Raw genomic sequence first — 26,871 nt, forward strand, 5'->3', positions numbered from 1 at the left:
AAGAATATGATCTGTGTAGATTAGAATATTGTGCTTACAGCATTATTATGATACCAGGGTGGTGGTGAAGTTTCGTGTAAATATTAAGCAAATGTACCAACATACATATACCAACATACAGTAAGGACTGTGGAAATGTTGGAGCAGGTTTATGCATACAGATCCCTAGACAGATAGAGAATTAAGAATGTAAACCACAGCTACATGTGCATTTCTGCTTCCTGTCCAACAGTTGGAGAGGTGTGTACCTATCCTGTGAAAGAAATCTGAAAAAAAGGTTATTTGGGTGGTGGGGCAGTGGGAGAGATTCAATCCCTTGCCTCCCCTTTCAACCTTATCTAAATGAGCAATCTTTGTAATCCTGATGGGTTGTTAGTGTCAGGACTCACCAGATGGGGCTTCTGGGCTGACTGTCTTTCAGTGTCCTGCCTTCCAGGTTCCAGGGGCCTCAGATCAGGGAGAGAAGAGGTTTCTTATCATTTGTTCATCCACCTCTTCCTTCCCAGGCCAGCGTGGTGTAGTTGTTAAGAGCGGTGGACTCTGATCTGGAGAACCGGGTTTGATTCTCCACTCCTCCACAGTGGATGTTAATCTGGTGAACCGAGTTGGTTTCCCCACTCCTACACATGAAGCCAGCTAGGTGACCTTGGGCTAGTCACACTCTCTCAGCCACATCTACCTCACATCTACCTCACAGGGTGTCTGTTGTGGGGAGGGGAAGGTGATTGTAGGCCGGTTTGGTTCTTCCTTAAGTGGTAGAGAAAGTCAGCATAGAAAAACCAACTCTTCTTCTTTCTTCTTCTCCTTGTGGAAGAGGCTCTGGGCACATCCTCCTTGGCCCTGTCGAGAACTACTTTTAAATGGCTGCCCCAGAGATGTGCCCGGCCACAAATCTTGCAAGAGCTTGAGGGGCAGGGGCTGTAGCTCCAGCTTGAGTTGCCTCTTTGGCCAGCTTCCTGCTCATTCTGATGGCTCCTAGCAATCCATGCTGCAGCACATGGCTTATTAAAGGGGCCTGGGCTGCTTTGCTGCTGTGGATCAACACTTTGGCGCTCGGGGCATGCCGTCACGGGCCACCCTCTCTCTTGGCAGCAGTGCTGAGAGTGGGGGTGGAGAGCAACCATAGAGCCAGTTGGGCAGTTGGTTCTTCTCCCCTGCAGCTGCTGTCAAGTACGGGTACATTGCTCCTGACCCTGTACACTTGTGTGGTGTAGTGGTCAAAAGCAGTGGTTTGGAGTGGTGGACTCTGATCTGGAGAACCGAGTTTGATTCCCCACTCCTCCACATGAGCGGCAGAGGCTAATCTGGTGAACTGGGTTGGTTTCCCCACTCCTACACATGAAGCCAGCTGGGTGACCTTGGGCTAGGCATGCTCTCTCAGCCCTACCTACCTCACAGGATGTTCGTTGTGGGGAGGGAAGAGAAGGTGATAGTAAGCCGGTTTGAGTCTTCCTTAAGTGGTGGAGAAAGTCGGCAGATAAAAGCCAACTCTTCTTCATCACATGCCTTGTTGGGTAGGAGCCTTTGCGTACATGGTCCGTTATCCAACGGAACCTAGTATAACTCCTGTATAACTCCCGTACTGTCCTAGGATTTGTATCCCTTTTAAACTTTCAGTGGACTTATCACTCTTTAGGATTGCATTAATTGGCTTGGCTGCAAGTATCTGGTAAACACATAATTGAGCTGAGGTTTGAACTGGAGCCTTGGTCCTCAAAGTTCTTGCTAAGTCAGACTTCGATGCCTGGATGGAATGGGGGAGAGCTCGTTTTATATACTGTGCACCTGTCAAAGCATAAATCACATTAGGAAAGGGTTACATGTGTTCATTGGCCACAAACAGTTTGCTGTGACACTGTGTGTTGTAACCGGCAGGAGCCGAATTTTAGTAACGGCTGACCTTGGGGTGTTCGAGTGTGCCGTGTTAGGTTGACAGTTAGGCTTTTTGCTCTCTTTTTATTATTCAACGTTAAAGGCTAATGAGACCTCCGACTCGGTTCTCCAAACAAAACTGAAGCAGCTGGCCCGGCAGGCGCTGGACAGGTGAGTTTCTTGGAACTGTGTACAATGCAAAAGGGGCAGTCCCTAAGCATGCATGCTAAGTCATAAACATTTCTCCAATTGTTCATCTTCAGGCCAATGGGGGGAGGAAGCATTTCCTATCTGTTAAGCAGCTAGTAAAGTCACAGCAAATCCTGGCAGTTAAAAAGCTAACCGCTTGATTCACACCTTCTTTGCACTTTACCCCTTGATATTGTATCTGCCCAGTAATCCAGTTTTCTGCTATCTTGGTAATCCTCAGAAAGAAATGAGTGTAAAAACTACAGTGTAATTTGCATGCCAAGCAAACTAAAAGCCTAAGGCAAAACCAACACAAGCACCCCATATTAGGGGGGAAAATTTACAGTAAGAGTTGTTGTTTGACAGTGGAATCAGCTACTTACGGAGGTGGCGAGCTCCCCCTCGTTGGCAGTCTTTAAGCAGAGGCTGGACAAGCACTTGTCAGGGATGCTCTAGGCTGATCCTGCACTAAGCAGGGGGTTGGACTAAACGGCCTGTGTGGCCCCTTCCAACTCTATGATTCTATAAGTGCCTCCCTAAACTGCTTTGGGGATGCCCTCTGTCTTCCTTTTAATTGACTAGAGTTTAGGAAAGGCAGGAGGGCTTCACCGTTCCCACAATGCATACGGTGATTGAGTGGTTATGGAGCTAAACCTGGAAACAAACTTGTGCCTACGGAGAAGATGTTATCTGAAGGGCCTACTGGTTATTCCCTGCTCTCTAGCATTTATGTTCGGGTATCTGTTCTTGAAGGTTATAAAGAAAATATGTACACTAACCAAGATTTACAGTGCATTCCTGAGCGGAATGCCTGCACTGGGCTTAGGTGGCAACGTGGTTGTGCTGCCTCCAAAGGAGGTTTCGGCCCCGCTGAAACCTCCTGGCACAAAAAATCTGTGCAACCCTCATAGGGTTGTTCGGGAGATACACCACCTAAAAGGTGGCATATCTCAGCAAAAAAGGGGGGTGTTCCTGGGCCAAAATGGCTTAGGAGGCAGCCTAAAGACGGCCCCACCCCCAGGCCGGCGCTGTTGCGCCCCGGGAATGCCTCCTAGGACGCCGGCGCGGCTTCGGATGCTTCCGGAAGGCCCTGTCGGCATCCCGGGGTGGCGCTGCCGCGGCAGCGGCCAACAGCCGCGTCCGGGCCTTCCCACCGGTGTGCAGGCTACTAATGCTGGTGTAACTTGCCCAGACGCTGGTGCGGGGGGCCCAGATGACGGTGCGGGCCCTACCCAGCCTCCTAAAGGGCTTTTGCCCTGGGTGCCGACGCTGCTCAGGAATGGGCTGTTAAGGTATTTTAAAAGTGCAAAGGGAACACACTGGGGCTTTTTTAAAAACTCACAATCTGAAAATGTGTCCCCAATCAGATTTTTTTAAACCTAAGTCACCTAAATTTGCTAGTGACATCCTAAACATTTGGGTTTAAACTATATCATCCTGCAGCAGTGGTAGTAACAATATTCAGGCTTGTGCATAGTTATATCTGTTTGGAATTGCTTCCTGATGACTCAGCAGTGAAAATTTACAAATGCTGATTCTTGGGGGTGTTTTAAGTTACACAAGAGTTACACAAGTTGTTATAATGAAATGTGCTAGTATAACTTTGAGGGCTAGTAATTCTGTGGGATTCTTTCCCACATTTGGGTGCATTGCATTGGTGGCATTACAAGAGTTTGTATAATTTTTAACAAAGAAGTGAGGAGGTAATTGTGAAAATATGGGGAATGTTCTTATTAGTTGTGTTGTGCTTTTAGAATCTTCGCATAGTGGTGAGAGGTTGGCTGTGGTTAGATTCCTGATGGCACATTTTTACTTGGGATAGGTTTTTTCAGTTGGACAAAATACTTGGTGCCACTATTGGGTTTTATGTGGCCTAAGCACCATGAACAAATAAACAAATGAGAGACATTAATACCATCACTTTTCCTGTAAGGTTAATTGTGAGCCCTTTATTTTAGAGCTGAGGAGCTGAGAGCTTCAAACCCACCTCAGAAAGACAAGCCAGCTGCAGTGAAACCAAACCAGCCTGTGAGGACCTTCTTCCCTTTGGGCCCCGACTTTTCTTTGAATGATAAGCCACAGACAGTCCGGGCTGTGCATGCCAGCGAGCCTCAAGGCCAGCGATACACCACAGAGGAGATTGAGGTGCTCAGGTAAGCAAGGGAAATGTGTTTCCAGGTTTTTTTGCTTGTGTTAAGCTCGCATGGGGTACCTAGCTTAAAGGATTGTGTGCTAACCTAACCATATGACTTACTAAGCTGCAGTGTGTCTTGCATGGCTCTTGAAGAGAGTGCCTGTTCTTTTTTTTTTAAGACAGCTGGGCAATGCATACTTCAGCCGTGTTTTCCTCCTAATGTAACTATCATGCGGGTGGCTAATAGCATTATACACATGATGAGTTATATTCGAGGTTTTTTTAAAAATGGAATCTGCCATTTTAGGGACAGTGTTGGACAAAGCCAAGGAAAAGCTGAATTAGGGGCTAGCAGGCGCCAGATCCCGTCGGGTGACTGTGCATGTATCCCTGATTTCTAGCTGTGAACTTCCACATTCAAACTGTTGCAATCTTCCTCCAGCTAAGACAGTTGATTCATTTTTTTAAAAAAACCTTTGAGCCTGAGGGAGTTTTCTTCGGTGCCCTTGACATTAATACAGTTACATTACACACAGTGATTAAGTTTGTTTGGCTGGAGGGGAAAACTTCATTTTCCCCAGCTACAACCTATCACAATTTGAGTGTGGTGAGTTGTGACTTAGCAGCAGCTACAGCCCCATCTTGAGCAAAGAGATCTGGATTTCCCTCTACAAATAAGCAACATTTATACTTCTGTTGCCAATCGGAGGTCATCTGTATGAAACTGAAGCATTCCCAGGCAAATAACGAACACTGCGTTGTCAGCTGTTCTATCGTATTTCCAACTTTTCTTCGCGGCCTGTTATAAAAAAGGCTGTTATAAAAAAAATCTAATTGTGAAAACAGAAGTTCTTGTGCAATACTGAAAGAAGAAATGTGCTGATTCTGTAGGCAAGGTTGTCTACAGTGTCTGATTTTTTTGTTCCTCTTAAGCTGCACCAAGGGAGGACTCAATGCACTGGGCAGGGAGGATTACCCCAGAGGGCGAAATAACAGGGAACAAGTGGATTTTGAAGAGTGTTGTATATCTGACATATTGCACCTGGTTTTGTTTTGATACTGCGATACACAGGAAGACATCAAAGATAAACGGCATTGAATATGTGCCTTTCATGAGCGTGGACCTTAGAGAGCGCTTTGCTTTTCCGGTGCCTTTCTCGTAAGTGAATATAAGTTCTCAGTTGTGTGTTCTCTGGAATGTTTCTTGAATCTGTCACAATTCTTAAAGAGATTTTTTTGTGCCAAGTGGAAAAAAATGGTCACAGGCTAACTTTAAGCCTTAATGTGAATGGCTTAGTTCAGATGTTGCACCGAACCATGAGCAAATTAAAATTAACAGTGGTTGGTGTGTTGGTTAGTGGAGTGACCGCTGTTCAGACAATGGTTAGCTAGCATTCGTTAAGCAAGAATTTGAAGTTGGCTTATTAACCACAGTTAGTCTTAACTGTGGTTTTGTAAGAAGTGTGAATGCAGACATTCTGGCTCAGATCTGGTTGTTTTCTGATTGCCCTCCCAGGCTGCAAAGAGAAGGTAACAAAACCAGCATTTGGGTAGGCAAACCAGGATTTGAGTGATCATCTGCAAGATGAATCCTAGTCTTACAAATGTACCATAGAAAAAAGAAACCATGGTTTCACGCTATGGGTGAACTGAATCAGTGTGCATAAATGTTAGTGTATTGTGCTTTGTTTTTGTATGCGTATCCTGCAGCCTACCATTAGAATGCATTATAATTCGTAGGGAAAGCCATTAGTAAGACACAATTCCAGTTCTTGAATTTATTTATTTTTTTGCACATGGAAGGGTTTCACCAAAATGTCGGGACCTGGCTGAACACTGAGACCCTGGAAGAACTGGCCAAGACACGATAAGCCCCGTCTAAGCCCATTGAAATTGACTCTGGATAAAGTGGCATATTGGGATTGTCAGTTGGTTCGGATGTTGCTGGCTCCTTTGTATACAAATAAAAGTATTGCATCCAATCAGAGAGAGGTGTTTACTTGTATATGTTTTAAAAATTCATATTATTTTGCACCTGTCTCATACCTGTGAAAGATCGCAGGCTATATTTGTGTGAGTGGATAATACTATGGTAAAAATAATGTATATTTTGATCACGATGGCTTCCAAATCACAGAAGGCTTGTTTCTTTTATATATATAGATACACACACACACACACACACACATATGCACACACACACACATACACACATATGCACACATTTGATTTTAATCTATTTGGGGGGGATTGTTTTGATTTCAGAGATAAATGTGGAAAACTGCCATTATCCCCAAAGCAAAAGGCAATATTCTTTCGATGGGTGCGGCCAGATGAGATATCAAATAATCCCACAATGATCTATACCGTTTCAAGTTTCAGCATCAAACAGGTAAGGGTCTTTTGGATCTAATATCTCTGAAACAGTTGAGAGCTTTGAAATTAATTTTTTAAAAGTTGGCTGCAGTTTCTTTTTTCCTTCTCTGTTTTTTTTTTTAAAAAAAACCTGTTCACACAAAACTAAATCCCATTGAACCTGAACTGGGCCCTGAAGTGCTTGGGGAAATACGTTTCTTGCAGGGAAAACTTGTAGTCAAACATATTGTGTAATTTTGCCCTTGATCCCCATTCTTTTAATCTGAGCCAGCATGGTGTAGTGGTTAAGAGCGGTGCTTTGGAGTGGTGGACTCTGATCTGGAGAACCGGGTTTGATTCTCCACTCCTCCACATGAGCGGCAGAGGCTAATCTGGTGAACTGGATTTGTTTCCCCGCTCCTGCACACGAAGCCAGCTGGGTGACCTTGAGCCAGTCACATTCTCTCAGCCCCACCTACATCACAGGGTGTCTGTTGTGGGGAAAGGAAGGTGATTGTAAGCCGTTTTGAGTCTCCCTTAAGTGGTAGAGAAAGTCGGCATATAAAAACCAACTCTTCTTCTATTTATAATACAGTTTTTGGAGACAGTGATATTGTATGCTTTCCTTACTGTCTTTTGCACTGAGTGACTAGAAAGCTGCGTATCCTTGTAACTCTCTTTTGTCCTCAGACAATTGTGTCCGATTGTTCCTTTGTGGCCTCGCTTGCCATCAGCGCAGCGTATGAAAGACGATTTAACAAAAAACTGATTACCAGGTATGCTGTTTTTGGTCAGATGTCATGCAAACTTTGTTGTACATGGTCTTGTGTTGGTAGTAACGTTAAACTAGCAGGGATAACTTGCTTTAGCCACCTGAAGCCAGAGCGTTGGCTGGTAGTTTTAAATCAAAATGTGAAATTCAGCCCCACCACCCTATTTTCTCTTTGGCCTGCCTGGCCCATAGGCCCCCATCCTCCAAGCTCTCTTGTCTATTTGCTTGTCCACTACAGAAAGCCATTTAGTATCTCTATAAGTGTGTATGGCTTTTCTCTGTCTCACACACGCACTCCCTTTAATTGTTTCTCTCCTCCCATTCGGAACCTCCCCCCTTCTTTGAGCCTCCTCTGGTCATCATCATTCCTTACATTCCTTCTTTTCTTTTGGAACATTTATGGCAGGGGTCCCCAATGAGCCGGCGGGCACATTTGGAATTCTGACACAACATGGTGGGCGTAACAACAAATAGCTGCCACAAAATGATTGCCACAGCTTAACTTCAGTAACACAGTTCAAATCCTTATGCTGTGGTGGCAGCTGCTGCCAAGGCAATATTTTTTTAAAAATCTGAACAGCCAGTCAGAAGCCTTGCTGGGCAAAACCCCTACCTGGCCCCACCCACTTCCAGTGTGCTGTAGAGGTTAAGAGCAGTGGTTCGGAGCGGTGGACTCTGATCTGGAAAACTGGATTTGTTTCCCCACTCCTTCACATGAAGCCAGCTGGGTGACCTTGGGCTAGTCACACTCTCTCAGCCCCACCTGCCTCACAGGGTGTCTGTTGTGGGGAGGGGAAGGAAAGTTGATTGTGAGCTGGTTTGATTCTCCCTGAAGTGGTAGAGAAAGTCGGCATAGAAAAACCAACTCTTCTTCCTAAAAACACTTGACGGGTACCAGAAAAGGTGTTGGTGGGTGCCATGGCATTCATGGGTACCATGTTGGCGATCCCTGGTTTGTCGTTTCCACCCTATCAGCTTGGACCATAGCTAGAGGTGGATCCCAGGCAGGTGGCAAATCTTTTTTTTTTTTGGTCTGCATAATCTACCTGGTTTCATAACTGGATATTTCAAAGCATAAATCTAGGAGGCTGCATTTGTCAAGATGCAGTGATTGAGCTACATTGTTCACTGAGTACATGTTCTTAAATGAGATATGAAATGTACTGGCTTGGAGAGTCTGGGAAGGGTGGTCCGCTTTTCTCCCTTCTTTTGTGGATCCTTAAGTAACAGGTCTTCAAGGGTGAAATAATCAGCTGATAATGTTACTGCTTAAATTGGAACCACTTAGAATGGTTTTGCTTCTCGTTTTAGTGCCACATTACCTGGCTGCTGTTCTTAATGCATGAATTGTTCCATTTGCCTGCCCCTACTCCATACAGGGCCCTCTCCACCAAGCCGTTAACCATAAACCCCTTCTGGTACCACCCTTCGCCTGCACTCCTAGGTTGCCAACACTGACCTTCTTCCTCGCTTTTCTTCACAACAGCATCATTTACCCTCAGAATAAAAAAGGAGAACCAGAATATAATCCATGTGGAAAGTACACGGTCAAACTGCACATTAATGGTGTTCCTCGGAAGGTAAAGGATTTCTTATGTTTGTTCTAAGAATTGCTCCGTTGTGGTTTTTACTCTGGCTTACATTATCATAGATGTGAAATTTATTAGTTTGGTCCCAAGAACCTTCTTTGTAGTCTGCTTGTGGCCTTGAGGCAAAGTAGAGCCGCCTCTTTATTTCTAGTGTCAATGCAAATTGTGGCCCTCTTTGCCCCAGGAGAGAGTGGACAGGGAGAAGCTTTTCTCCCTGTCTCATAATACTAGAGCACGGGATCATCTGCTGAAGCTGGAGGGTGAGAGATTCAAAACTGATAAAAGGAATTTCTTCACACAATGCATAGTTAAATTGTGGAACTCCCTGCCCCAGGATGTGGTGATGGCTGCCAACTTGGAAGGCTTTAAGAGAGGAGTGGACATGTTCATGGAGGAGAGGGGTATTCATGGATACTAGTAAAAATGGATGTCATGATGCATACCTATTCTCTCCAGGATCAGAGGAGCATGCCTATTATATTAGGTGCTGTGGAACACAGGCAGGATGGTGCTGCTGCAGTCGTCTTGTTTGTGGGCTTCCTAGAGGCACCTGGTTGGCCACTGTGTGAACAGACTGCTGGACTTGATGGACCTTGGTCTGATCCAGCGTGGCCTTTCTTAGGTTCTTACATAATGTGCACTCACTCTGCCCCTACCCCATTTTTGTATAGGTGATCATTGATGACTTCCTACCAGTAGATCACAGCGGAGAACTTCTTTGCTCTTACTCAAATAACAAAAATGAACTCTGGGTATCGCTTATAGAAAAAGCATACATGAAGGTCATGGGAGGTTATGATTTTCCAGGATCAAATTCCGTGAGTACCCGTTTATTCCTGGCAAGGAGTGACGTCTGTGCAGGCAGGATTCCTTGGTGAATCACGCGGTTTCTTGAAGTTGAAATGGATTGTTTGAGACCAGCAAAAAAGTATTTTTTAAGATGTTTTCTATATTGTTTGTGCTTAGTGGAGTACATGCTTTTCCCGGCATGGCAAATCTCCCTTAAATTAACTAACATTGGAGGTGTGTTTTGGAAAGATGAGACTCCTTGATTGAGCCCTAATATTGAAATTTTGGGAATGTGTTGAGTTTTGGCATTTTGCTTTCTAGTTTCTGAGCCTTTGGTAGATATTGCTGTGTTCAAGTTCAATCTCTGCATCCATGAAGAGGGGTGAAAAAGACTTAGTTGGTCCAGAGAACTGCAAGCAGACGTGCCATTGTAGATTGGATCTTTCCTAGTTCCCCTTTTTCCGTGCAGCTCCCTGTGTTTTCCCTGGGATCAAGGAACCCTTGCAAATGTAGTGAAGTAAGTGTGGGGTAGGAACAAAGAATCAGCAGAAATCGCTCTCCCATCTTGTGCCAGTGGAAGTGACCTCCTGCTAAGGAAAAGGAGAAGCCAACTTGTAATATTTCACTGCCAAAGTTAGGGGAACAAGGAATAGGAGGGGTCAAATACTTCGTATCTTGACCTGAACTCAGGTCTGAAAGTTCTGGTGACTGTTCCAGAACCTGTGATGCTTTAAATCAGGAATGGGGAACCTTTTTTCCACCAAGGGCCATTTGGATATTTATAACATCATTCGCGGGCCATACAAAATTATCAACTTAAAAATTAGCCGACCAAGCCCCAAGTAGGCAGCTGCCCCAGATGCCCCCCCCCCCGGTGCAGGCAAGCAGGCAGGCATCCAACCGGTGGCACAGGATTGTCTGTTGCACCAGCCGGCCACACACCCCCCGCACATTCTGGCCCTGCCCCCTTTAACCCCTCCATTGTCGCCACTTCTGCCCCCAGCCCTCTTGTAATACAGAGGGAATACGTTTCTCCATGGCCCGGGCGGGAAACGGTTAACACAGTTTCTTGGGTGGTCCTAGCAGCTCCATAGCTAACGGCTCTTCTGCAAGGGGGGGAAAAGGTTCCTTTTTTCGGCAAAGCAAACTCACATCCGCCTTGAATAGAGGCTATTCCTGTCCGCGGGAGGGGGCGGATCGCCAGTCTTCGACCCTTCTGAGCTAGAGATCTGCAAGGACCCACAAAGGGCCAGACCAAATGATTTCACGGGCCTTATATGGCCCCCGGGCCTGACATTCCCCACCCCTGCTTTAAATGATGCTTGCAAGCTACACTTATGACTAAGCTTTGGGCACTTACATTGTCACTGTATTTCAGCCTTTGTGACAAATCATCTGTATTGCATGAAACATTAACCTTTTCATGCCAGACCATCTTCATTCTTGCCAACTAAACACACATTCATAAGCTGCTATTTTTGCAGACTTAAAAACCACAAAACCTGTGTTGCAGTGCAACTTTAATTAAAACCTACGTGCACAAAAGATTCTGAAGCCTCTACTTACAGCACGAAATTGATACTACTGAATGGGATGGTGCATAGCTGGAACCTGTTAAAATAAGCTTCCGGCTTTTTATGTGTGCTCGAAATCAGGAAATGCAAAGTGGAATTCCTCTAGAGCAGTGGTTCCCGAAGTGGGGCACACGCCCCACAGGGGGGCAATTTGATTTTTAAGGGGGGGCAATTCGAGAATGAGTTATTAACAGTGAATTTTTTGCGTTTCTTATGGTTCTAGGGGCCTCATACAGAGTATATAAATATATATTGTGACATGCACATTTTAAAAATTAAAATCAGAATGTACACAGTGGTCAGCTGGTGACAATGGAGAGAGGGAAAGCCCGCTAAGAATTATGTGTCACAAGTGGGGGCATCAGGATTTTAGAGATGCTTAGGTGGGGCTTGGCCAAAAAATGGTTGGGAACCACTGCTCTAGAGGATTTAATTCATATCTGCTTTTACAAGAAGTCTGGAACTGTGAGAACTTGAAGCCAGTATTATTAAAATTTCTGCTTTTAAAAATCAACATTGTTAACGTAGTGTGGTTTAATGCAACTATGAATTTAATTATATATATTTTGTGCTGATGGAATCTGTTTATGTTTCAGAACATTGATCTTCATGCATTGACTGGTTGGATACCTGAAAGGATTGCCATGCACTCGGACAATCAGGCTTTTAACAAAGACAGTTCGTTCAGAATGCTTTACCAGAGGTAGCTTTCAGCTAGTTTCAGATGGGAATCTGGGCACAGTGTGGGAAATGGAATAGCTTGATTTTTATTAACCTGCCTCTTGACAGCAGATTTTGTTTTTTTTAATAGAGGGGTGAAGGTGGTTTTGGACTACGTTACTTTTGTTTGGATTTCAGGGTAGGATTAAAATATATTCCAAAGCCTCCCCCCAAAAATATTATGACAAGGTGAAGGGTCTGTGATAGTTTGTTGTACTCATTACAGTCCTTGAAGGTGGCTCTTTATGATTTCACGTCTTTCTTCCAGTCCAACCCCAGAATTCACTAATTATACCATTAATTCGTTAAACTTCCCAGAAAGCCATTTGTCCTGACTCTAATAAATGTTGCTCTGCCTGGAAGCTAACTCGGCTTTAAGAGAGGAGTCTTCATGGCTACTAGTAAAAATGGATACTAGTCATGATGCATCCCTATTCTCTCCAGGATCAGAGGAGCATGCGGAATATATTAGGTGCTGTAAAACACAGGCAGGATGGTGCTGCTGCAGTCGTCTTGTTGGGGGCTTCCTAGAGGCCCCTGGTTGGCCACTGTGTGAACAGACTGCTGGACTTGATGAGCCTTGGTCTGATCCAACAGGGCTTTTTTTATATTCTTACGAAGAAAATGCTCTTCTTTTTGGTGGCCAGGTTTCACAAAGGGGATGTGCTTATAACTACAGCTACAGGAGTGATGACGGAAGAAGAAGGAGAAAAATGGGGTTTAGTGCCAACCCACGCCTATGCTGTTTTGGATATTAGAGAATACAAGGTATCCTATGGAACACTTGCTTTTTTCTTTGCCAAATGAGATTTATCCAGATGCTTTTAAATGTTTGGGGTGGGTTGGATCCAACCTGCTTTTCTGCTGGTGCAAGGGAAAGAGAAGTTCCCTTTCGACCGCTCAAAAAGGCAATTCTGGGACGGGGCTTGTAGCAGGGAGGGGGATTTACTTATTTACGTTATTTATAGTCCCACTTTCTGGGGCTCAAGGTAGATTACATAGAATAAATCGGTACAGCCAACAGAATGGGACGTCCAAAAGACAACGTAATAGGGTGTGATTCAGTGGGAAAGTTGGTGGGATCCAACCCAGACTTTGGTTCCCTGAATTCTTGGAAAGCAGTTCACTGATAAAGTAATCCCGGCAACTATCCAATGTGTTTTGTTCCTCTAGGGGCATCGATTCCTCCAGTTGAAAAATCCCTGGAGCCACCTGCGTTGGAAAGGAAGATACTGTGAAAATGACCTGAAAAACTGGACTCCTGACCTCCAGAAATACTTAAACTTTGATCCCAGAACAGCCCAGAAAATAGACAATGGTACAAGAGCCGTTAGATAAGGGCTGAGGGGAGTCTTCTGATCGTTCATCTAAGTCCCCTTCATGGAAATTGAGAGAAAGGGGAATATTCCATCCTGGCAAGGCAAATGGGGAACAAGAAACAGGCCAAAGCCCTAGGCAGAATCTTTGCATGCCGGTTATCTGCAAGCTTGAAGCCTGTACGTGTTCAGAGCTTGCGTCACACAGATGCCAGTGAGAAAATCCGTAAACAGTGAAGTTGATGAAAGTTTATCACTTAAACATTGATGCTTTGTTTCAAGTTGTAGGTTGTGTGGGTGAGGTCAGTCACTTATGCTGTTATGTCTGCACGCTCAGATTTTGGCAGAGCAGCATAAGAGCCAGCATGGTGTAGTGGTTAAGAGTAGCAGACTCTAATCTGGAGAACCGGGTTTGATTCCCCGCTCCTCCACATGAAGCCTGCTGGGTGACCTTGGGCTAGTCACAGCTATATTAGAGCTCTCTCAGCCCCACCTACCTTACAAGGTGTCTGGTGTGGGGAGAGGAAGGGAAGGTGATTGTAAGCTGGTTTGATTCTCCTTAAAAGGTAGAGAAAATCAGCATATAAAATCCAACTCTTCTTCTTCTTCATTAAAACTATAATTCAGTAAGCATGGAATTGAAACTGTAAATGTAGGTGTTCTTCGTTTGTGAAAACATAAATGGATTTTTGTGGAGTTAATTTTTGGGGGTTGGGGCCAAAGACTGTCATCTGCTAAGTGTGAGTCTTTCTTCCTGCTGTCAGAGGAAGATTTTCACTTAGGAGGGAGTCTTGGATGGCAACGCAGCATTTTCGGTTTTCAAAATAATACGCAAAAGGTGAAGAAACCTGATGCTGCTTGCTAGTAGGCAGTATCATGTGGGCCAGTGTGAAGTCAATCTGAAGTCAGGCCACATATTAAAGCTTCCTGAGAGGAAGTCCGTTGAACTCTGGCCCTTCTGAGTGATAGATCATGATGGATAGCCATGTTAGTCTGTCAATAGCAGTAGAAAAGAGCAAGAGTCCAGTAGCAGCTTCAAGACTAACAAAATTTCTGTCAGGGTATGAGCTTTCATGAGCCACAGCTCACTTCTTCAAATACAGCTAGAATGTCATTCTTCAGATACAGCTAGAATGTGTCTGAAGAATGTCATTCTAGCTGTATCTGAAGAAGTGAGCTGTGGCTCACAAAAGCTCATACCCTGCCAGAAATTTTGTTAGTCTTGAAGCTGTTACTGGACTCTTGCTCTTTTCTACTTCTATGTGAGTGCATGTTTGAATTGTATGCAAACAAGATCACACAGTCTTACTGTCTCAGTGCTTTTCTTCCCAATCTTAATGCATTGAACTTGTGTCAACACGTGGCCGCCAGGATATCTTTTCATACCACGTGTCTACACAAAGTCATCTTCACGGGTGTATGCAACTGCTAATATACGGAACTTTCTAAGGCAGAAGCTTTCTCCAGTTTTGCTGCTTTTGTTATCGTGGACTCCTTCCTATACGATGACAAAGAATTAAAACAACATTAAATAGCTTGTATTAAATATTTATTTCATTTATTTAAATATTTAAATATGTATTAAATATTTAAATTAAATATTTAAAAACTTGTAGAGACAATTGAACAGGCTTTTTACCTCCGTATTTCCCCTCTTGTAGGGATTTTCTGGATTGCCTGGGAAGATCTCTGCCAATATTATGATGTTATTTATTTGAGCTGGAATCCAAGTCTCTTTAGAGAATCAACGTGTATTCACAGGTTTGTCCAAAAGAAAAAGCAGTGAAGTTTTGAGCTTCTGAAACTTTTATTTTACTACTTAATTCTTAGTCAAGTTTGCTTAGCAGCCTCCATCATTCTTTGCCTGCACACTCAGTGCATCACCTGAATTCTGAGAACCTCATGCCTAGAATTAATGGCACGAGCATTGTAACGTAAATGTTTGCTGATAAACTGTCAATGTTCTACAAGCTAAACCACACCACAGTCCCTTCCTTTTGAACATTCATCCATTTTAGGCATGTGGCTCTGCACCTGATTGCTTTGTTTTCGTGCAAGGGATAGTAGTCCCTCGCCGCCCCTAAAAATATTTCATAGTTAATTAGAAGTAGTCCAGTCAAAATTTCTCAGATCCTTATTCGGTGTCCCTCAATGTATTTCAAATGCACTGATTAGACTGGAAGCCGGGATGGTGCCATTAGAAACACGAGCCTGGTACTATGCCATTTCCTGTTGGTTAAAGATGAAATTGTCCTCATCTGGTTTAACTCCCCTAATCTTTGCAGATAATTTCTCCTCAAGATGGATTAATCTAACCGAGGATAAACTCCAACATTTAGGTTTATCAAGTACAACTCTTCTAAATCTTGGCTATCAAGGAGCAAAAACAATAGTCAAACAGAGGCTTTGGGACATTGCCCTTCAAGATGACAGATCAAGGGCTTACTCGGTCTCAGTAGTGGAGAACCGTAAAAAAATTTCAGCCCCTCCAATTATCTCTACACCTTAGAACACCCTAAACACCGGAGAGCCTTCACCTTAGCACGTTTTAATGCCCTTCCATCTGCTCTTCTTGATGGGAGATATGCCAACCTCCCTTACGAATTCCGCCTCTGTCCATGCCAATCTGGAATGGTGGAAACGGTTGAACATGTGCTATTACACTGCCCATTTTATCAAGACATACGCAAAACGCTCATTGATCCAATTTTGTCTAGCTTCCCAGATAGAGACAGAGTTCGCTATACCACTTTATTAATAGATGATTCTGTTAAAGATATTACCTATCAGGTTGCGAGATTCTGTGCTAAGGCATGTGCAATAAGGCAGAAGAAGCTGTTAAAATGACTTTTACGTCAAACAGACTGTTTTACCAAGAGCTGTCTTAACTGAATTTACGATTTGTTGGGCAAATATCAGACATTCTGTTTTAATTATTATGTTATCTCTTTTTGTAAAAACTGGTCTTTGACCGTAATAAACAAATGATGATGATATTTCATAGTTAGGGTCCTCAATGAAAAATTCATTTTATTGCAACGTTCTTGTGATTGCATGCAGGAATAAAACATAGGTGTCTTGTTGTCCCCCTTCTCTCTTTCTCTTCCTCTAGTACTTGGGATGCAAAGCAGGGCCCTGTGAAAGATGCCTACAGCCTCGCTAATAACCCGCAGTATAAACTGGAGGTCCAGTGCCCACAAGGTGGCGCTGCAGTGTGGGTTCTTCTGAGCAGACACATTACTGACAAGGTGTGCCTTCCTTCTCTAAGGAATGTTGAATGAATCTGCAGGTTGGAGCCTGAAATGTCAGTGTTTCTTGATTATGATTTGCATTATTTAAAGCAGACAGCATCTCTCTGTGTTCTGCACTGAGTGGTGTGCTGGATTCCCCCCTCCCAAGTGGCTAACACATTTCCTTTAGCATTCAACTCTGTCCCTAAGCTGGCATGGCATAGAGCAGGGGTGTCGAACTCAATTGCCAGTGTGGTGCAGTGGTTAAGAGCGGTGGACCCTAATCTGGAGAACTGGGTTTGATTCCCTACTCCTCCACATGAGTGGCAGACTAATCTGGTGAGCCGGATTGGTTTCCCCACTCCTCCACATGAATCCAACTGGATGACCTTGGGCTAGTCATAGCTCTCTTAGAGCTCTCTCAGCCCCACCTATCCCACAGGGTGTCCGTTGTGGGAAAGGGAAGGTGATTGTGAGCCGGTTTGATTCTTCCTTAAGTGGTAGAGAAAGTGGGCATATAAAAACCAACTCTTCTTCTTTTTACGAGGGCCAGATATGACATAAATGTCACTTGGTTGGGCTGGGCCGTGTCTCACCAGCCCAGATGCAGAGTCGGAGGGGGGGGCTGGCTCATTGACCAGAAAAGAGCTCTCAAGGGGCCAGATCTGGCCCACAGGCCTTATGTTTGAGACCCCTGGCGTGGAGACTGAGAGAATGGGCCGGCCTACTTTAGAGCTGTTGTAAGGATTACAAGCAACCCAGATAGCCCAGACTATCCCAAGCTTGTCAGATCTCAGAAGCTAATCAGAGTCAGTTGTGGTCAGTACATGGGTGGGAGTACCACCCAGAAAGTCCTGGATTGCTGCGCAGAGGCAGGCAATGGCAAACCACCTCTGTTTTTCTCTTGCCTTGAAAACCCTGCAGGGTCGCCATAAGTCGGCTGCGACTTGATGGCACTTTCCAAGCAAGGGCTACAACAACATAATCTCTGCAAAGTTCTTTGCCTCCAAAGGCAGATTATTCTCTCGCACCCCCTAAAAATAAAGCTGTTTAGGTGTGAGACTGAAGTACCCCCGTCAACAGTTTGGGAAACATTAAGTAATATCAAAATGGAAGGCAGGGGTCCCCAGCCTTTTTGAGCCTGCAGGCACATTGGGAATACTGACATGGCATGGCGGACACAGTGACGAAATGGCTGCCACAAAATGGCTTCTGCAGGAAGCGGAGCCAGCCACAAAAGGAGTGCCACCGCTTAACTTCAGTAACTCAGTGTAGATCCTTGTGTTGTGGTGGCAGCTGCTGCCAAAGCAACATTTTTAAAAAATCTGCACGGCCAATCAGAAGCCTTGTTGGGTAAAAGTCCTACCTTGCCCTGTCCACTTCCTAAAAAAAACATTTGGCAGGCACCATGGCACCTGATGTAGGGCTTTTTGTAAACAGCTAAAAACACTAAAATCCATTGCTAGTTGAAAAGGAATAGTGACTAGGACAAATTTGTTTTATGAAATGTATTGGGATAAACTTTTGTAATCTCTTCTACAGGATGACTTTGCACGCAACCGGGAGTTCATCACAATGGTTGTGTATAAAACAGATGGGAAAAAAGTCTACTATCCTGGTTCGTATGTCAACACTCTCCTTGTATTAATGAAAGTTTCCAAAATATTAAAAGCTCATTGCTGAAGGGAGTGAATGAAACCCTTTTCTGATCAGTGTTTTGCCTGCCTGGATTCTGTGATTATTTTTTTCTTTCACAACTTTGAAAGGCATTAAGAAATTGGCTGTGTGGTGGTGTCCTCAAACTGTGCGATAAATTTTAACCACCTTCACTCCCAACACTGTTTTTAGAAGTCTACTTCCCTCCACCACCACCACCCCCCAAGCATGAGAAGACAAGAGTCACTGGAAAAGACAATCATGCTAGGAAAAGTTGAGGGCAGCAGGAAAAGAGGAAGACCCAACAAGAGATGGGTTGACTTTATAAAGGAAGCCATGGCCCTCAGTTTGCAAGATCTAAGCAAGGCTATTAAGGATGGGACGTTTTGGAGGACACTGATTCATAGGATCGCCATGAGTCGGAAGCGACTTCATGACACTTAACATACACACAAGCATGATTTCTGTAGGCACAGCAGGATCTGTTGGGGGGAAAGAGGTGGGAACGGTTGTTTACACTCATACTAGATAGGTTCCAACTATTGGATCAACCTCAAAGATACAGGCACTTCTGTTTCTGTGAAGTTAATTTAGAAAGTTGTTGGTCTGTGTGTTGCTGTACCATAAGCATCTTTTAGCAAACTTCAAAAATGTCACCTACTTCTATTAATTTTTCAAACCCAGATCTATAAATCTCTTCCCTTTCAGCTGATCCCCCACCATTCATTGATGGGATTCGGATCAACAGTCCCCACTATCTGACGAAGATAAAGCTGACCTCCCCCGGAACCCACACATTTACTTTAGTGGTTTCTCAGTATGAGAAACAGAACACCATTCACTATACCCTGAGGGTAAGTATGACGGGTAGCCTTGCAATAAAACGTTAGGCAGCAATCATAAGTAAACTCTTGTGGATGGGAGAAAGGGAGCTTACTAGGGAGGGCAGTTCTTCCTTGAGCCAGCGTTATGTAGAGGTTAAGAGTGGCGGACTCTAATCTGGAGAACTGGGTTTGTTTCCCCTCATGAAACCCTCTGGATGACTTTGGGCTAGTCACAGTTCTCTCCAGACTCTCTCAGCCCCACTATTGTGGGGAGAGGAAGGGAAGGTGATTGTAAGCCGCTTTCAGGCTCCTTAAAGGTAGAGAAAAGGAGGGTATAAAAACCAACTCTTCTTGGCAGAGGTGGTTAGGCAAGTGTTATTTGCATCCTTTCTTATAGAGGCTGCATTGTAGAGATGTTTAGTTTTGTGTGTTTGTTTGAAAAGCTTGGTACAAAATTACCAATAGACCTGCTTTAATAAAAAGATATCAAATATCTCAGTATCAGTGTTTATTATCACGGTCAGTGACCAGCATAAAATGTCTCAGTCCAGTGTATGGGTGGGGGGTCCTCTTGCTGTAGCATGAAGAAGACTTAGTTTTTATATGCCAACTTTCTCTACCACTTAAGGAAGAATCAAACCAGCTTACAATCACCTTTTCTTCCCCTCCCCACAGCAGACACCCTGTGAGGTAGGTGGGGCTGAGAGAGCTGTGACTAGCCCAGGGTCACCCAGCTGGCTTTATGTGTAGGATTGGGGAAACCAACCCGGTTCACCAGATTAGCCTCCGCCGCTCATGTGGAGGAGTGGGGAATCAAACCTGGTTCTCCAGATCAGAGTCCACTGCTCTTAACCACTACACCATGCTGAAGACAATAATATCCATGTTCCTACATGGAAGAATGTAAAGCCCCTTCCATTCAGTGCCTTTGATATATGCATTGGCTTTCAGTCTACCTTCAAATGTTGCATTTTGGCAGAAGCCAAAATTTTGGCAGAAGCCAGAAGCTTCAGTGAAACATTATACAGGGATTTTCACATATCCCAGAATCCATTTGTTTGCTCCCTCCGGTGCTTCTTGGGGACCAGAGTAGAGGTGGCACCTAGATGAGAGCAAGCTGCTTATTCCACTACCAGCTTTAAGTGCAGAGACTGTTCATTCTTTTAAAAAAAATATATTTTATTAACATTTTCAAAAGAAAAGATAACAAACACATACATAAACTTCCATTCATACATTTTGCGCTTACTTCAGGATTCAGTTTACATGAACATTGTTCTATTGTTATGATAGTTACTTAAACATTACTGAGTCTATGTTTATACTCTAAATTTATCTTTATAAGTTCGAAATATGTAACTATTATTTTCTATCTCTATTAAATTTTTATTCTACACTTTCCAGTTAGCATATTTGAAATAGCATTACCATTTCTTCTGTGAATCATCGATCATTCTTTCAGGATGTTGGTTAGTCTAGCCATCACCGCAAATTCTTCCATTTTTTGTTGCCACTTTTCTAAGTCTGGAACAGTCTCTTGTTTCCATGATGCTGCCAGTACTATCCTTGCTGCAGTCGTCAGATATCCATAAAGTTCGCTATGGTTGTTTTCCATTCTGTGCCTCTACCAGCCAGTCCAGGCCATAGGGCCGGGGTTCTTAATTTGGGAAGATCAGCTGCTTCCCTTGGATGAGTCATAAGCTTTTTGTGGGTATAAAAAGAAGCCCCATTGCCTGGAGGATCAAAAGGGGATGGCACCGTGGGCAAAACTGGTCCCTTCCTTAGCACTGTTGACTAAACATGGTGAATGATTACCTGGAATGTCCTTTCTCTGAGGGCCTGAGATAAGCAGATATTCCCTTTCCTAGGCAGAAGGCAAGCTTTCTCTGTTCCCTCCTTTTCCCGAAGCCTTTGAGAAGATATTTTTAGGGCTTCTCCTTATATAAGGTATGCAAATATATATTTGTGTGCAAAAGTTAATGTGGGTGTTTGCAAAAGTTTGTATAGAAGTGAGAAGCGCTTCTCTGTATTAAAGAACAAACAAAGTTGTAGTTTCATCTCTGTTCGGGCATTTTGTATTTTCCTATTAACTGATCAGGAGGAAAGGCAGCATGGCACAGCCCGATCTCGTCAGCTCTCAGAAGCTAAGCAGGGTCAGCCCTGGTTAGTCTTTGGATAGGAGACCACCAAGGAAGTCCAGGGTTGCTGTGCAGAGGAAGGCACTGGCAAACCACCTCCGTTAGTCTCTTGCCATGAAAACCCCAAAAGGGGTCACCATAAGTCAGCTGCGACTTGACAGCACTTTACACACACACATTAACTGATCATCTCGAACAACTAAACCCTTTCACTGTTGATGCACTGTGTTATGCTCTTTTTATTTCTTCAGGTGTATTCAGTGTGCAAGTTTACCTTCTCAAAGATCCCAACCCCATATACCATGTCCAAACGGGTAAGCAATAGTTAAATACATCGTCCTGTTCCTGATGATTGCCATTTATCCACTGATGCACCTATACACTACAATGCGAGTTACAGGGGAATTGTTTTTTAAGAATCTTTGTTAAGCATCAGCATTAAATCCTAGCTGTGCTTAAATATCTATTGTGGAATTTCAGCTCCATTCATCCTGAGGTCACTCAGGTGATTCAGAATAGTCATATTTTTCCCCCTCCATAACATTTATCCTTAACGGCCAGCAGCCCTACCATCTGCCTTATTAGAAGGGAGATTTAAGAAGATCCCCAGGGTGGAGAGACTTTGCCCATGTAACACAGGGGAGCTGGAAACCATTGAGCGTATATTTTTTAGATGTCCCCTCTACAAGTCAGCCCGCTTCAATATTATTGACCCTTTCATAAGGGAAATGGGCTCTGGTGATGAGGGTGAATGAACCAAAAGGTTTCTGCTGGAAGACAGCGCACCAGTCTTCTCCCAGGTTGCAAAAGATTGGCCAGTAGCAATGAAGCTGCGTCGCCTTAATGTACATCCAGCCCTTCTGCCAATGAATATGTGAATACTACGCGGAAGCTCCAGTTAAGGCAAAGTTCAGCAGCAAGTTTGCTGACTGACATTAGCTTAAAAAAACATATCTTGCTAGTTCCTTAAAAAAAAAAAACTGCATAAGCGGCCAGTTTTCTTTTTCAAGCCCAATTCAAAGTGATGGCCAAGGTACCTATAGAACCTTTCTAGGCCTGCCCCCCCCCAACTGAAAACTTCAGAGTCTCTGATCCATATTCTCCCATCTTCTAAAGTACTATGGGTGACTGACACATTTTAGGGCCCTAATTGTAGAATGCTCTCCTCACAACTGGCACCAAAAAGTCTTTTGAATTTTCAAAAATATAGCCTCTTGCTACATTTTGTGCTACCTGTTTTTAAATGAACTATTTTATTGTATATCTAAAGCTGCTGAACTTGCTGGTGGCTTACAAGATTTTTATGCTGATTATATTGTGATCATTTTTTAAATGGTTTCAGGAAGTGTAGACTACAGACATAGGGTATAGAGAGCAAGACTAAATAGAAGCAGTTTTTAAGATTTTGATAGAATTATCTGTCTGAAAAGGACCTGACAACTTAAGTCTGGACAAAACAGAAGTCCCATGGCACCTTGCTAACATTTATTCCATTATGAGCTTTTGAGAAACAGAGCTCTTTTCTTCAGATACAAGAGGAGAAATATATTGTTAAGTCTTCAAGGTGCCACTGGACATGTTTTGTTTTGCTACAATAGACTAACACGAGTTCCCGTGTTGAATTTAGTCTGGATGCTACACTAGCTGCACCTTTATCTTATATATTAGTCACTCTCATTTTCCAAGAGGATACTTACGATAGATGTTTCAAAAACTCGACTAGAATACCGTGGACATACCGTGGTATAAACATGGCATTTATGCTAGTGAGGAAAGGTCTCTCTCTCTCTCTCTGTGTGTGTGTGTGTGTGTGTTAAAGAGTAACTAGGAATTTCAAAAGTAGAACATAGTGTACATTCTAAAAAACCCTCCGGCTTGCTTTTCCGTAGGTGAATGGGCAGTGGAAAGGTCACAGTGCTGGTGGATGTGGGAATTTCAGAGACAGCTTCAAGAACAATCCTATTTACCAGTTCCAGCTGGACAAGACGGGGCCGCTCCTGATTGAGCTAAGAGGACCAAGGTTTGCACAGATCCAAGCCAGTGCCACAATAAAATGTGTAGCTTGTTCAGATGTTAAGGCAGCTTGTTCCTAGTGTTACACACAGGACTCATTCTCTGCGTGTTAAGTGCAGGACAGTAAAGCTCTGCCCTTCCATAGTTTAAGAGTTGACCATAGTTAAAATGTGGAACTCCTTGCCCAGGATGTGGTGATGGGTGCCAACATGGAAGGCTTTACGAGGGGAGTGGGCATCTTCAAGGAGGAGAGGGCTATTCATGACTACTAGTAAAAATGGATACTGGTTATGATGCATCCCTATTCTCTCTAGGATCAGAGGAGCAGGCCTATTATCTTGGGTACAGTCGTCTTGTTTTTGGCCTCCTAAAGGCACCTGGTTGGCTGCTGTGTGAACAGACTGCTGGACTTGATGGACCTTGGTCTGATCAAGCATGGCTTTTCTTATGTTCTGATGTAACCATCCATTGCGTACGGAGAGCCATCGTGGTGTAGTGGTTAAGAGCAGTGGTTTGGAGCAGTGGAGTCACAGGGTGTCTGTTGTGGGGAGGGGAGGGGAAGGGAAGGGGGTTGTAAGCCGGTTTGATTCTCCCTTAAGTGGTGAACGTCGGCATATAAAAACCAACTCTTCTTCTATTCATAATACGCTTTCCTATAGCTTGGACCAAAAGGTAGTGAAAACATCTCATCTGTATCTGCAGGCAGTACAGTGTGGGCTTTGAAGTTGTGATGGTCTCCACCTCAGGAGACCCTGGCCCCTCAGGCTTTCAGAAGACGACCAGCGGTGACTACAGGTAAGAACCGTCTCATTCGTTAAGAACCATCTCATTCGTTCCTGTAAGTTTTCATTATTTGTATTACATCAGATCTTGTACTAATGCTTACCTTTCTTCTCCCAGGTGTGGATTTTGTTACTTGGAAATTGAGGTGGTACCCGCTGGGGTTTACAATATTATTCCCAGCACCTTCCTCCCACAGCAGGAGGGCCCCTTTTTTTTGGACTTCAATAGCAGTTCTACGCTTAAGACATCGCAGTTGCAATGAGGCCAAACCGGCATGTGTCTTCTCAGAAGCGGCAGAGCTGCCTGGTCGATTGCTTCACAGGAGAGCCGACGAAGAAGAAAATGCTTAGGGAACTCTGGGGGGGGGGGTTGTTTTTTTTAATGAAGTCACCCCTCGGAGTTGGTGCTCCATGGCGTTCTCTCAAGGCAGAGAGGAGGGCACGAGCAGGGGTTGGCTTCTGAATTGTGGCAATTGTGTGGAGTAGGCAAGGAGAATGATCGAACGACTATCTGAACCTTATTCTTGTTGGCATAATTAATTTATAAGAGTGTTGCACTTTATATTTTTTAATCAAAGTTTGGTTTTTAAAGCGCCTTCGTCTTTCTCCTGCTCTGTCAACCCCCTTGTTTGACCCTTCTTTTCAAATACATGGTGGTATTGCTCCCGTCATTTGTCTTTCTCTGGGAAACATTTCCGGTCCCCTGCAGTGTAGATTATCAGCCTCTGGTGCCTGCCGCAATAGAGTGAGACACCCCAGGCAGGGGCCAGGAGGGTGGAAAGTTGCTACCTGTGCTTCTCAGTGCCAAAAACCCAACCCAGCGTGACTGCATATGCAATACAGTGGGCCCGTCTTGACTTGATATGTGGCACCCTGGCTCCTTATTGAGCCAAAGTTATATTCTTGTCTGTCCCAAGCAAGCTGTCTGTTATATTCTTGTCTGTCCCAAGTTATATTCTTGTCTGTCCCAAGGGAGGGGGGGAGATGAACCTCAAACATACTCTTCTAGACCAGGATCATGATGGGTAGCCGTGTTAGTCTGTCACTAGCAGTAGCAAAGAGTAGGAGTCCAGTAGCACTTTAAAAACTAACAAAATTTTCTGGCAGGATATGAGCTTTTGTGAGCCACAGCCCACTTCTTCAGATACAGATAGAATGTGATTCCATCCATCCTTAAGTAGAAATGAGTGACTTTGACACACAATGGCAATGTAAATGTCAAAAGCAAGTCAATGACATTAGCAGGCGTGATTGGATTAGGTGTGATATGCAGAGGGATAGTAGGCATGGAGAAATCAGCATTGGTAATGAGACAGGAATTCAGATCTCTCTTAAGTCCAGGAGAATGCATTGTCTTGAGCTTCATTATTAGTTGTAATTCAGCAGTCACTCTTTCTAATCTTCCTTTGAAATCCCTTTGTAAGAGAACTGCTACTCTTAAATCAGCAACGGAATGTCCTGGACTGAATGTTGTAGACCAGAGTACCACACACTTGGTTTGTAAACTGTTTCACTAGCTTATTTCAGACAACCCCTTGCATGCTTTCCCCCACCGTGTGCCTGTGTTTAGGGGAACTGTTCTTGCCCAGAAGCGTACAGCTTTTGTTACTGTGATACCGCACAACCTGACAGTAAAAGATTGCTTTTTAGTATAATCTGAAGCGATAGCTGCCTTTGAAAGGGAAATATTAAATCATGTCCTTCGTAATTGCTGTGCTGTGATGGGCCATGTGGGCGAGTGGGAATTAGAGCCTGCTGGGAGCTTGCCAGTAATTTGCAGCTTATCTGCTTTGCAGGGTAATTAGTAAGATGAAAGTTACAGCTGGAGCCTTGACAGCAAATAAGTCACAGTACAAAGACTGATGGCAACAGCTGCTTTAATATATCTGAGCCTCTTTATGCATTTCACTGTAAGATAAGAATGGGGTCCAATAGGCAGTTTCACAGATATGTCACATTTACACACAGTAGGAATTCCTAATTGGTTCCAGCATTCTAGTGTGTAAGTTTGGCATGCCTCTGTTCTTGTGCCCCAGAGTATAATGGCAGTATAATGGGCACTGCCAGGTACCCATGGCACTGGGTATGGCCAGTGTTCACTGCAAAAGCACGAGCGGGGCAAGGCCCAATAAAGTCACCCTCTAGTGTCAACACCTGCCAAGTTAACCAAGAATGTTTGGTACCTACAATGCACACCTAGCTACTGAGGCTTTCTTCTAGCACTTTATTTTATGCTACATGTCAATGAGGAACCTCACTGAAGCACGCCCTCCTCCTGTGACCAAATACTAGCAGTCAGATCAGAATGGGTTACAGAATGACACCATGGGGGGGCTGTGGCAATCTATGGCTAGCCTGAAGAAGACAAAGACTTACAGAGGGGAACAGCTGCTGTGGTCAGATACTTGAAGAGTTGTCAAATAGAACGGGGGAAAGGTCATGCTTGCTGCAGCAGCCAACGCTAAGTCTAGAGGGTGTAAATTAAGGACAGTAGATTTCAGTTGAACAGTAAACCACCACCCCCATTAGAGCCAGCATGGTGTAGTGGTTAAAAGTGGTGGTTTGGAGCAGTTGACTCTGATCTGGAGAACCGGGTTTGATTCCCCACTCCTCCACATGACCGCGGAGGCTAATCTGGTGAACTGGATTTGTTTCCCCACTCCTACACATGAAGCCAGCTGGGTGACCTTGGGCAAATCACTCTCAGCTTCACCTACCTCACAGGGTGTCTGTTGTGGGGAGGGGAAGGTGATTGTAAGCCAGTTTGATTCTTCCTTAACTGGTAGAGAAAGTCAGCATATATAAACCAACTCTTCTTGTATCCAGGGGTGGGGTGGGGGGGGTTACCTTGCCTCTCTCTCGTTGGAGGTTTTTGAGTAGAGGCTGGGCAGCCAGCAGGAAGTTGGTCTACTAAAGCT

The 26,871-nt window shown here is 44.2% G+C and overlaps 1 protein-coding gene across 2 annotated transcripts in view; it reads left to right on the forward strand.

The window, feature by feature from the left end:
* Nucleotides 1–24,216, forward strand: part of CAPN7 (calpain 7) — a 33,321-nt gene extending 9,105 nt beyond the window's left edge. For both annotated transcript variants that reach the window (XM_056857270.1, XM_056857271.1), the window contains 18 exons: nucleotides 1,976–2,043; nucleotides 4,020–4,214; nucleotides 5,268–5,354; nucleotides 6,461–6,587; nucleotides 7,241–7,326; nucleotides 8,809–8,902; nucleotides 9,583–9,729; nucleotides 11,871–11,977; nucleotides 12,642–12,762; nucleotides 13,168–13,312; nucleotides 14,972–15,071; nucleotides 16,423–16,558; nucleotides 18,083–18,158; nucleotides 18,905–19,050; nucleotides 21,410–21,472; nucleotides 23,048–23,178; nucleotides 23,874–23,966; nucleotides 24,072–24,216. In XM_056857270.1, coding sequence (XP_056713248.1) covers nucleotides 1,976–2,043; nucleotides 4,020–4,214; nucleotides 5,268–5,354; nucleotides 6,461–6,587; nucleotides 7,241–7,326; nucleotides 8,809–8,902; nucleotides 9,583–9,729; nucleotides 11,871–11,977; nucleotides 12,642–12,762; nucleotides 13,168–13,312; nucleotides 14,972–15,071; nucleotides 16,423–16,558; nucleotides 18,083–18,158; nucleotides 18,905–19,050; nucleotides 21,410–21,472; nucleotides 23,048–23,178; nucleotides 23,874–23,966; nucleotides 24,072–24,216 — 2,067 coding nt within the window. The remainder of the gene's footprint in view (nucleotides 1–1,975; nucleotides 2,044–4,019; nucleotides 4,215–5,267; nucleotides 5,355–6,460; nucleotides 6,588–7,240; nucleotides 7,327–8,808; nucleotides 8,903–9,582; nucleotides 9,730–11,870; nucleotides 11,978–12,641; nucleotides 12,763–13,167; nucleotides 13,313–14,971; nucleotides 15,072–16,422; nucleotides 16,559–18,082; nucleotides 18,159–18,904; nucleotides 19,051–21,409; nucleotides 21,473–23,047; nucleotides 23,179–23,873; nucleotides 23,967–24,071) is intronic.
* The last annotated feature ends 2,655 nt before the right edge of the window (nucleotides 24,217–26,871 follow it).

Source organism: Euleptes europaea, chromosome 11 (genome assembly GCF_029931775.1).
Source record: "Euleptes europaea isolate rEulEur1 chromosome 11, rEulEur1.hap1, whole genome shotgun sequence".
Classification (NCBI taxonomy): domain Eukaryota; kingdom Metazoa; phylum Chordata; class Lepidosauria; order Squamata; family Sphaerodactylidae; genus Euleptes; species Euleptes europaea.